The sequence below is a fragment of the Ipomoea nil genome, unplaced genomic scaffold (genome assembly GCF_001879475.1).
Source record: "Ipomoea nil cultivar Tokyo-kokei standard unplaced genomic scaffold, Asagao_1.1 scaffold1932, whole genome shotgun sequence".
NCBI lineage: Eukaryota > Viridiplantae > Streptophyta > Magnoliopsida > Solanales > Convolvulaceae > Ipomoea > Ipomoea nil.
In genome coordinates this window covers 3,346,980-3,358,833 of record NW_017618360.1, presented here as the reverse complement: position 1 = coordinate 3,358,833, position 11,854 = coordinate 3,346,980, and the positions used below count along the sequence as shown (strand labels likewise).

The window sequence follows — 11,854 nt, the reverse complement described above, 5'->3', positions numbered from 1 at the left end:
TATATTCAAATAGCGCACGGATCGGAGTATGAAGAACTCACTAGTCGTGCGTGCATCTCGAATGTGGGATCGATCCATTGGGCGTTCTTCAAATCAATCAAGAAGCGGTAATATCAAAGGATTAAGGCACTAAAAACACCATCTCCTATGCAAAAATCTCAGTCGCCGATTGCTTTTAAGACGAGTCAGGCTCGGAGCGTTACCACCATCATGTTCGGGAACTGGTGATAAGCGGAGCGAACCGGCAAGTTGGGGGTTACAGAGGAATATTTAGATATTTAAATATGGAGAATATGGGGCTTGCACGGTCATCGGGAAAGAATTACGGAAGACACCCTCTTTGACTCGCATCTGCAATTGGAGAAGAGAGAAAATTGTGGAAGTCTGATCTATACATATTGATGGTTTCTGGGTTTTCGGGCCCAAGGAGGTCCAACACAACCTTTCAGCTGGAGGATACACCTTTCACAAAAAGTTTAATTTCAATGAAATGCGATGTTAATAAAGCCTTGTATTCCTCCTCTGGGTTCTCGAATCTCCCTCTTACAAGGGTGGAGGAGCCCTTTTATAGTGGCTCCTCCCTCACTGACTTAAAGGCCCATAATAGCCGACTTCAAGGCTGCTTTCAAGGTGCCGAGCCGTTGAGTGACGTTACGGGGTCTACCAATGGCTCTTTCTAGCTCGTAACCGGCGGACCGAGTCCGGCCTTTAATGCCTCAACGGCTCCTTGTCTTAACTTCTTCGGAGGCTCCCTCAACGGCTCTCTGCATTGAGTCTTTCCTTGGGCTGGGCCCGGACCGACTCCTCGTCTCCGGCCCATGCTCAGGTTGGGTCGTCCTTCATAGCCCTGGCCTGGGCCTTCCATTTGGGCCTGGGCCGACTCCTGGACTCGGCCGACACACTCTCCAGGCCTGCCTCGTGTCAGCCCATTCTTCTCTCTGGTCTTTCCTCTTTGGGCCCTCTTTTCTTGGGCCGGGGTTCTCACCCCATCAACTAGTCCCTCACTTTTCCACACCCGGTCCACCAACCTGGGTTTGGAAAAGTAGTAACCGTCTCCTTATCCGGCTCACCGCATCCATGCCTTGAATGATTCATGAATAGCCCAGATTATCCGCTATCTCCCGGATCTCGCGGGACCGTTCGAATCTGCTCGACTTGGCCTGGCACCTATAAATGTCCTTAGCTACTTTTCACCTTACTCACTAACTCTTCATGGGTCGCTCACCATTGAAAGGGAAACGAATTGACTTCGGGTCGCCCTGGCGCCCGTTGCCCTCAAAAAAGACTCGGCCCGAAAGGGAGCCCAAGAAGAAGGCTCCTCGTCCAGCCCCCCAAAAATCTCCTGTTGGCGCTGCCTCTTCGGCCCTTCGTCCGCCGACTCCTGCTCGACGTGAAGCCGCTCCGTCTTCTCGCCCTTCTCCCCCTCCGGCGACCGCTCGAGTGACTTCCCCGGGTGGAACCATCGTGGATGTGCCTGTCCCGGAGCAACTGACCTTCCGTATGACCTTCTCCATCCCTCTGGACGACCTGGATGGTCCAATTACGGGGCTGATGAACGAGGAAGATTACGTCCGCTACCAGGAGACGTACCCGGACGACGAAGAACTGATCGTGCCACCACTCATGCCGGCCTTCTGGGACTCGCTTTGCCCATCCCCTCCTGGACCATCGGGAGGGTTCTTTGGGAGCGACTTCTCTTCGCCGGGCGAGTGATCACGTAGGCCGGGGTTGGCCTTATATTCTAGAGGGGTAGTCTTCTAGGAGCATTTGCTTACTCTCGCTGTAATAAGCTCCATGTAACTTACACCTCCTCTTATTATAATAAAACACCCTTTGCATTCTGCTTTTTCTTTCGTATTACTAGTGCACTCGTTCGCCCGAATGGTTGAGGAGTCGGCCATCATGTCGAGTCCTTCCTTCGTTTGACACCTGTAAGGCATTCCGCCTCCCAGGGCGAGTCAGGCTTTTCAGTCTAGCGTGCGAATCTCGCCCTTCCCGAGCTGAGTTGATGGGATTAATCTCTGACAAAGATTTGCACCGCCCACACGTCAGTTATGATTCCCTCCGTGATTTGCGCCTGGGTTATCGCCCCTTCAAGGCTCTATATAAGTGCTTTTGGTGGCTCTATGTTTCTCATCATTTCTCATTTCAAAACTTCACGCCATGAGCTTCAGAGACGGTGATCGCCGCTGGTCTATTCACAACAAGGAGCACGCCCGGCTGGAGGAGCTCCGGCAGAAAAGGGCGGCTAATGGAGGGCACTTGGTGGGCGACTCCACCTCTGACCCTATCGTGGTGCCTCCCGACATGCTTGACCTGATGATCGTAGAGCCAGATGACGCCGAGATGGAACCTGTGGTGGAGGACCCGGAACCGGAGGAGGACATAGAGTGGGAGGCTCCTCCTCTTTTTGGCATAGCTATGTCACCGAGTGCTCTGGAAAGGCCCCTGCGGATGGTAGTTGATGGGAAGCCCGCAGTGTATCTGGATGAACTGCCCGAGCCCGAGCCTGAGCCGAGTCCTTTGCCCTTCCATCCCCACTACTTCCTGGAGGGTCCGCAGCCGGTGCGTCATGCGGAGGAGAAAGAAGCTAAGCCCTAGGCCCGTCTTTTCTTTGTAATGCGTGTGGCCGAGTCCTTGGCCTTGTACTCCCTGTTTCATGGAATAAAAATCATGTTTTTATGTTCGACTCTTGGTTTCGCCTGTCTTTTGGCCGACCCCCCGTTATCATGGCCGGCTCTTAGAATTTGTCCGACTGATCCCCTTAGGCGAGGGACTCGCCGAATCCATCGGCCGACCTCGCGACCAGAAGCTTGTCCGGGCCCTTCAGTTGGCCGGACCCAGCCGGGTCTTTTCTAGAAACTTCCAGCATGATCTTGGTGGGCCCCCATGGCTTCGGCCTTGATGGGCTTACGGCTTAGCAGGCCGGGTCACAGCTATCCAGCCTCGGTCTAGGGTAGACGCGCCGCTTGCAGGCTAGCCCTAGACCTGAACCGTCGCCCCGTCTATCGAGGCATTAAATGCGGCGTCCTTTCGATGTCTTGTCGCCTCCGATTCCTCCACTGAGGAGGCGACGCGTGGCGGCTTCCCGGGCTTCCCCTTTCCTTTAAATGGCTCATCTCCTCTACTTTTCTTCTTCAAGTTTCCACCCAAGCTTCTTTGCTCTTTCATCGTTTTCCCAGCCTCAACTCAGATCTGTAAGTAATGTCTTCCTCCTCTTACTCTTCTTCTACCCGCCGTCAGTCTTTTGACAATCCGGCGGGGACCTCGCCGTCGTCCTCTTCTTCTTCTTCTGTTGTCCGCCGTCTGGAAATGCCGGCAGGCTTCCAAGCGGTGTCTTCTTCTTCTTTTCCAACCCCTTCTTCTTCTGGGGCGGCCACTCCGATGAGCCCAGCCTCGCTAACCACGGTGGCGGCTCTGCCGGACGGCGTCGAACGGCCGCGAGGCAAATTCGACTCGATAGTCAGACCGTCCGGTCTCCCGTCGAGTGCCACGGCAGCGGACCTTGATATGGCCCGTTTTTTGCTTGGCCCTTCGGCCATGGTTATCGCGGCGGAGGATCGGCCCATCCATAACCCACCGGAGGGTTTTGTGGGCATTCACCTGCATTCGGTCGCATTCGACTTCCGAGTGCCTCCCCACCCATTTCTTTCACTTCTTTTCCGGCACTATAACCTGGTCCCGGGCCAGTTAGTGCCCAATTCGCACCGCCTTCTTACCAGCTTCATTAACCTCTGCCATTGGTGGCAGTGCGAGCCGGATCTAGACTTGTTCCGGTTCCTCTTTACCGTGAACAAAGTCGGCTCTCACTCGCCTGACTTCATTCAAGTCGCCGCCCATCCGGGGCGGCAGCTCTTCGATGGGTTATCCGACTCGATCAAAGAGTGGAAGCCTCTTTACTTTTTCGTCCGACCCCGCTCTTCTTCCTTCTCTTTTCCGACCCTGTGGCCGGCGACTCTCTTCAAGCCTTGCTCTCGGCGCGCCGTCTTTACGGAAGATGTTGTCCAAGGCGGCGAGTTCTTGAAGAGCCTGGGGCCGTACTCGGTCAAGTATTGGTCCCAGGTCCGGGCCATGGCCAAGCATGGCCTACTACCGGAGGGCGCGGCCACCATAGGTAGCGTCTTTTTTTTTTTTTTTTTTTTTTTTTTTTTTTTTTTTTACCCCGTTCTCAACTCGCTCCTACTTCTTTATTTGTCATTTTAACCCGAAGCGCTCACAACTATGCGGTTTTCTTGCAGGTCCGTACGATTCTGACTCCTCCAGCTCCGACGAGGCCGTTGCACCGACTCCAGAGATGGTGGACAGGGCTGAAAAAATGTGGCGTCGCTTGACGCAGCGTTCCACCGGTGCCGCCGCCGCCGCCGCTTCTTCCTCTCAGCCGTCGCCGGCGATTCGGCCGACTCCTCCACCCTCTCACAACGTGGTCGATCTTACGCCATCGCCCGTGGTGTCGCCCACTCGGCAACCACCTCCTCTTTCGACTGAGAGCCCAAGCTCCAAGCGCCCTGCCGAGCACACGGAGGGGCCGACTCCGAAGAAGATCAAGCTGTGCCACGAGGTGGATGCCGATGCCCAAATCTGGATGGGCGCCGCCTCGGTCCGCAAGTGGTGTGCCGACGTTCTCCTGCCTAATGACGTGGCGGCGACGCAAGCTTTGGGGGACGGGTATATCCTCGAGGCCTCACTTCGCCAATCTTACCGCGTAAGTGTCACTGACTCGGCTCCTATTTTCCGCTCTTTCTTTTCCTTGTCTGACTCGTGACAACTGCGCAGAACCTCACCTTTCAGATGGAGATGGGCAAGCGGCTCCAGAACTTTATGACCGAGATGCGGTCCACGGTTCTCAAACTGCGCCAAACAGAGGAGGCTTTCCTAGAAGAGCAGGCGAAGCACCTCAAGATGGTGGAGGTGCACAACTCCGAGCTGCTGAGGGTCACTCGTCAATGGGAGGAGGAAAGGGATAAGGTGGCAACGATCGCCGCGACCTCCGTCGAAGATTACAAGAAGTCGGCGGCCTTTGAGGCGGATGTGGGAGCGGCGGTGGAGGCCCGGAAGAAAGAGGTGGCCAAGGAGTGGCTGGCGACCCCAGAAGGCGACGAGTTCCTTCTGGATCTGGGCGAACGCGATTACCGCCTTGGTTTCCGCGAGGCGCAGACAGAGATCCACGCCACATTGCTGGCTCGCGACTCCTCGTTCACTCCCGAGGGCTGGGGCCTCAAGCCGGTGTTGGATGCTGAAGGGCCGGCAGCGCCTGCCGATCCGTCGACTCTTCCCGCGGCGACGCTCCTAGAGCTTATCGAGTCCTCTCCTCAGGCGGAGGACCCTTCTTCTGTTCCCCTAGCTGGACCAACGGCAGGGGCGCAAGTTGAAGGGGTCGACGTCGACACCCCATCCCCAGTAGCTTAGGGCCTTTTAAGATAGCCTCCCATTTTTTTTTTTTTTTTTGTAAAGGCTGGCCTCCTTTTCGGCCTTAATTTTAATGAAAAAAAAAAAAAGAAACTCTCCCTTCTTTCGCACTTCGTTTTCGAATTCTTTTAATACTGACAAATCTCTAAGGCTTCGAGCCCTTCTCCCTTACCTTCTAATTTTCCCTTGTCGAGTCCCTTAATCGAGGCGACTCTTTAGGCTTTTACTTTCTCAGAAACGGTTTAGGGTCAGTGCCCCGTTGTTTCTATATGTACTCGCCGAGTCCCTCAGTCGAGGCGACTCCTTCTAGCTTTCTCTCGGAAACGACTAAGGGTCTAGGCCCTTGCTTCCTAACTCTTTCTCGCCGAGTCCCTCAGTCGAGGCGACTCTTTAGGCTTTTACTTTCTCAGAAACGGTTTAGGGTCAGTGCCCCGTTGTTTCTATATGTACTCGCCGAGTCCCTCAGTCGAGGCGACTCCTTCTGGCTTTCTCTCGGAAACGACTAAGGGTCTGGGCCCTTGTTTCCTAACTCTTTCTCGCCGAGCCCCTCAGTCGAGGCGACTCTTTAGGCTTTTACTTTCTCAGAAACGGTTTAGGGTCAGTGCCCCATTGTTTCTATATATACTCGCCGAGTCCCTCAGTCGAGGCGACTCCTTCTGGCTTTTTCTCGGAAACGACTAAGGGTCTGGGCCCTTGTTTCCTAACTCTTTCTCGCCGAGTCCCTCAGTCGAGGCGACTCTTTAGGCTTTTACTTTCTCAGAAACGGTTTAGGGTCAGTGCCCCGTTGTTTCTATATATACTCGCCGAGTCCCTCAGTCGAGGCGACTCCTTCTGGCTTTTTCTCGGAAACGACTAAGGGTCTGGGCCCTTGTTTCCTAACTCTTTCTCGCCGAGTCCCTCAGTCGAGGCGACTCTTTAGGCTTTTACTTTCTCAGAAATGGTTTAGGGTCAGTGCCCCGTTGTTTCTATATATACTCGCCAAGTCCCTCAGTCGAGGCGACTCCTTCTGGCTTTTTCTCGGAAACGACTAAGGGTCTGGGCCCTTGTTTCCTAACTCTTTCTCGCCGAGCCCCTCAGTCGAGGCGACTCTTTAGGCTTTTACTTTCTCAGAAATGGTTTAGGGTCAGTGCCCCGTTGTTTCTATATATACTCGCCGAGTCTCTCAGTCGAGGCGACTCCTTCTGGCTTTTTCTCGGAAACGACTAAGGGTCTGGGTCCTTGTTTCCTAACTCTTTCTCGCCGAGTCCCTCAGTCGAGGCGACTCTTTAGGCTTTTACTTTCTCAGAAACGGTTTAGGGTCAGTGCCCCGTTGTTTCTATATATACTCGCCGAGTCCCTCAGTCGAGGCGACTCCTTCTGGCTTTTTCTCGAAAACGACTAAGGGTCTGGGCCCTTGTTTCCTAACTCTTTCTCGCCGAGTCCCTCAGTCGAGGCGACTCTTTAGGCTTTTACTTTCTCAGAAACGGTTTAGGGTCAGTGCCCCATTGTTTCTATATATACTCGCCGAGTCCCTGGGACGATTAGCTGTAACCCATGTGCTTTATTTAGATTTTTGGAATCCTCGAGCCCGTACACGGCCTATCCTTTTCTACTGATAGAACCTTTTCAAATGAGTGACATTCCATATGCAATCTATGGGTTTGCCTTCCACAGTCTCTAACTTGTAGGTTCCGGCTTGGACCAACGCTGCAATACGGTATGGCCCCTCCCACTTAACCGCAAACTTGCCTCCTTCGGTGGGCTGACTGGCTTGTCGATCGCGTAACACGAGGTCGCCAACCTGGAAGGTTCGCGGGCGAGTCCTTCGGTCGCGATATCTTTTCACCGCCTGCTGGTACTCAACCATCCGTGCACTCGCGGCTTCCCTCCTTTCCTCTAGGAAATTTTTCTCGATCCGCAGACTCTCTTCGTTCGCTGCATCCGAATAGGTGCGAACCCGGTGGGTGGGCTCGACCACTTCGACTGGAACCTTGGCCTCGAAGCCGTATGCGAGCGAGAACGGGCTCTCCCCCGTCGCTCGCCGCTGGGTAGTGCGATAAGCCCATAGGACTCGGTCAAGCTCGTCCGCCAATTTCCTCGGACGTCTTCGAGCTTCTTCCGGATCCCGTCGACCAACGTTCGATTCACATTCTCGACCTGCCCATTGGCTTGTGGGTACGCCACCGATACCTTGGTATGCTTGATATCGTGTCGGCGGCAGAAGTCAGCGAAGGCCTGGCAGTCAAACTGTCGCCCGTTGTCACTGACGATATGCTCGGGCAGGCCGAAGCGACAGATCACCCTTTTCCACAGAAAACGTCGACATTGGTACTCGGTGATGGTAGCCAATGGTTCTGCCTCGACCCATTTGGTGAAGTAGTCGATAGCCACGACGCAAAACTTCAGACCTCCCGGGGCGACGGGCAATGGTCCCAACAAGTCTATTCCCCACTTGGCGAAGGGGATGGCAGTGGTGACCGGTGTATAAAAGGTGGCCGGCCGGGTGTCTTTCCTGGCGAATGCTTGGCAAATGCCGCACTTGGACATCCATTCGATACAGTCTCGCATCATGGTCGGCCAATAATACCCTTGAACGACTAACTTCCGGGCGAGCGTGTGGGCGCCCTGGTGCGCGGCACAAATGCCTCTATGAGCTTCGTCCATTATTTTCTCGGCCTCAGGTCTAAGCAGGCACTTTAGTAAGGGTCCTCCGAACGACTGTTTATATAGCTGCCCGTCGATGATCTGGAAGGAAGGGGCTTTTCGCCGAACTTTAGCGGCGATTCCTTGGTCACTTGGTAACTCGCCCGTCTCCTTGAATCGCCGGATGTCTTCCATCCAAAACATCTCAGGGTTTTTCTCCCGATCCCATTCCTCGATATTTACTTGCTGGACTTCCAGTGGTGTCTCTTCAACACTCGGCCGATTTAACTCCTCCTTCCGGCAAATTCTTATCAGGTGGTCCGGTACCCCTTCCAGGGCAATTTTGGACAATATGTCGGCTTCCACGTTGTCCGCTCGGGAGATGTACTCTATCTCGTAAGCCCCGAACTCTTTTAACATTTCAACTGCGCGCTCTTTGTATAATACCATCCTTGCATTCTTAGTCTCACACGTACCCGAGATCTGTCCGACTACCAGTTTGGAGTCAGTCTTGATTCGCAGCCGCTCGACTCCCAGGGCCTTGGCGAGTCGGAGGTCGTTTAATACTGCTTCATACTCGGCCTCGTTATTTGATGTCGAGAACAAGTATCTCAGAGCGTAATATAGCCGGAATCCTTCCGGAGTGATGAGCATGACACTGCCTCCACAGTGCTGTCGACTCGATGCTCCATCCGCGTGCATTTCCCACCACTCGCCCGGGCAGCTCTCCGGGGCGCGTTCCTTTTCTTCCTTACTTGCTGTACATTCGACCAGGAAGTCGGCCAAGGCTTGACCTTTAATGGAAGGCCGGGGTTGGTATTCAATCCCATACTGAGTCAACTCTACGGCCCATTTTACAAGTCGGCCGGAGGACAAGGGGTTTCTTAGCACACTCCCGAGCGGCTGGTCTGTCAGGACTCGGACGGTATGGGCTTGGAAATAAGGCGCCAGCTTGCGCACGGTGACTACCAATGCATACACAATCTTTTCCAGAGCGGTGTACCGCGTCTCAGCGGCCTTCAGCGAGCGACTTACGTAATAAACCGGGTGCTGGACTCGGTCCTCCTCTCGGACCAATACCGAACTCACTGGCTTTGGCCGAGGCGGCGAGATACAGGAATAAGGGCTCGCCCACCTGGGGGGTAGACAGCACTGGGGGCGTTGAAAGGTACTGTTTCAACTCCTCGAACGATTGTTGGCATTCGGCAGTCCAAGCGAATCCTCCTTCTTCTTCATGGCTTCGAAGAAAGGCACGGTCTTATCTGCCGCTTTGCTCCAGGAAGCGGCTAAGGGCGGCCAACCGACCAGTCAATCGTTGTAGGTCCTTGACGGTGGTAGGAGGCTGCATGTCGATGATGGCCTGTACTTTCTCCGGATTAGGCTCAATGCCTCGTTTGGTGACCATGTAGCCCAAGAATTTTCCACCTTGGACGGCGAACGCACACTTTTTGGGGTTCAGCCGAATGTTGTACTTTATCATTACCTTGAAGCAGTCGGCCAAGTCCTCCGCATGCTTGTCCTCCTCCCGGCTCTTGACGAGCATATCGTCGACGTACGCGGCCATCGATTTCCCCAAGCAGGTGTTGGAACAGCCGGGCGACCATTCGGGGTGTACGTAACCCTGGCATTTTTAAGTCCGAAGGGCATGACTCGGTAACAATAAACTCCGTCCTGTGTCAGGAAGGCGGTCTTCTCCTCATCCGCCGGGTGCATAAATATTTGGTGATACCCTCTGAAGGCGTCCATGGAAACTCAGTAGTGCCGACCCGGCCGTCTCGTCGACTAACTGGTCGATCCGAGTAGGGGAAACGGGTCTTTCGAGCAAGCCTTATTAAGATCGGTGTAATCCACGCACATTCGCCACGCCGGGGGCTTGGGTACGAGGACCACATTTGCCAACCACGTCCGGGTACTTAACCTCGCGGACGTGCCCGGCCGCGCTAGCAGCGTGCTAACTTCCTTCTTCACAAATTCCCTCGGTCGTTGGTCAGGTATCGTTTCTTCTGTACGACTGGTCGGTGCTCTGGATCCACGGCGAGTCGGTGTGATATAACCGACCGATCGACGTCGGGCATATCCTCCGGGCCCCAGGCGAAAACCAATCGATGTTCCTGGAGCACTCTCACGATTTCCCCCTTTAGTTTCTCAGGAAGGCCGACCCCAATTCTCACCCGCCTACTAGGCTGTGCGGGGTCAATCTCGACTTCCTCTAGCTCGACGGCCGGCTCGGGGCGAGGTATCACCGTTTTCCTAGGGGCCTCTCGGTAATCTCGTGGACCTGCATCTCACGTTTGCCCATCCTCTACATGCTTTGTAAATAACAGTCGCGGGCGGCCTTGGCGATTGCAACGTACCGTTCCTATTCCGTTCGGCGTGCGAAACTTCAAGCACAGGTGTTCGATCGAGATTAGGGCTCCGAGGTCCTCCAAACCGGACGGCCGAGTATGGCGTTATGTGAGCAGGCCAGATTTACCACGATAAACTTCATGCTTAACTTCTGTACATCCGGGTAACTACCAATCTCCACGGGAAGGGTGATCGACCCTTCTGCCTCCACCGAGTCCCGGTGAGCCGGCGAGAGGGGTTTTGACAGGATTCAGCTGCTCTTGGTTAGCCCCATTTTGATGAAGGTTTCCAGGTATAGCACATTGACGCTACTCCCGGTGTCAACCAGGATTCGGCGAACGACTACACCATTGATGTCCATAGCAATGACCAACGCATCTCGATGCGGGGTCTCTCCGGCTGGCAGGTCCCTATCGGTGAACACGATGGGTTCTCGGCATACCTTTTTGGAGCTCTCTTCGCGACCGTAAACCGTCCCGACATACAATTGCCGAGCCCAGGCTTTTCGGGTGTTTGCCGAGTCGCCGCCCTCTGGTCCGCCGACTATCATGTTGATAACCGGCTTCTGGCGCCATTGGGCTTCGTCCTCTTCGGAAGCCGGCTGCTTACCTCGGCTGTTCTCTGCGTCGGCGGCAAGTCCCTCATCTCCTCGACTGGCCGACCTTCGCCTCCATTGATTAGGGGGCGGGGTCCCTTGCTGGATAATCCCCTCCATGATCTTCTTTAGATAGAAGCATTCTTCCGTGCTGTGAGTATAAGATTTATGATAACGCAGTACTTAGAAGCCTTACCAGTCCTCACTTGTTACGCGGTCGTCGATCGGTGGAGGCGGAGGTGGGGCGACTGCTTGTATTTCGTGGACCGGCCGCCGGAACCGGTCGATAGGCGTGGACGACGGGGCGGTCGTACGGTCGCCTAACTTTGGGTCGCCGGGCCACATCCGAACGCCTTTTCCTTCGTCTCGGCCCGCGTCCTTTTCCCGCTGGCGGACCCGCCGACCTCGCGTTGTCGTTTATGCTTCATGGCCTGCTCCGTGTTGGCTCTCTTGTTGGCCATCTGGATAGCTTCCGCGTACGTTGCCGGGCGATTGTCCCTTAGGTCGGTACAGCTGGCCGGACCGCAAAGACTCGATGAAGAAAGTGAGTGCCGTTTGGTCCTCCACTTCCTCTCGACTGGATCTCCTTTTGCCAGCGGGCTAAATAGGTTTTTAAGGACTCGCCCTCGTCCTGGTGGATGTCGCCTAAGTGCGTCAGGTCCTTCTGTGGCTTGATGTTGGCGCGTAGTGGCTCATGAAGCGATCTGCCAGCTCCTCGAAACTGTGAATCGTCCCTGGGGGTTGCGCCACGAGCCACCTCTGCGCGGCCCTTTAGCGTGGGTAAGAAGGCGCGGCACATGACCGGTCCCGTACCCCTAAAACTTGCATCTTAGCTTGGTAGCTCAGTAGGTGTTCTCGCGGGTCGCCCGACCCGTCGAACGTGGC

General features: G+C 54.9%; 2 protein-coding genes across 2 annotated transcripts; one reads left to right on the top strand and one right to left on the bottom strand.

The window, feature by feature from the left end:
- Positions 1–1,212: 1,212 nt before the first annotated feature.
- LOC109193906 (lysine-rich arabinogalactan protein 18-like) lies at positions 1,213–1,713 on the top strand. Its single transcript, XM_019344733.1, has one exon. The coding sequence runs from the start codon at positions 1,213–1,215 to the stop codon at positions 1,711–1,713; it is 501 nt and encodes a 166-aa protein (XP_019200278.1).
- A 5,932-nt stretch (positions 1,714–7,645) lies between these two features.
- On the bottom strand, positions 7,646–9,592 carry LOC109193905. The gene is made up of 3 exons (XM_019344732.1): positions 9,330–9,592; positions 8,158–9,163; positions 7,646–7,897 (listed from the first exon to the last, which is right to left on the bottom strand). The coding sequence occupies exons 1-3, from the start codon at positions 9,590–9,592 to the stop codon at positions 7,646–7,648; spliced, it is 1,521 nt and encodes a 506-aa protein (XP_019200277.1).
- Between the last annotated feature and the right edge of the window lie 2,262 nt (positions 9,593–11,854).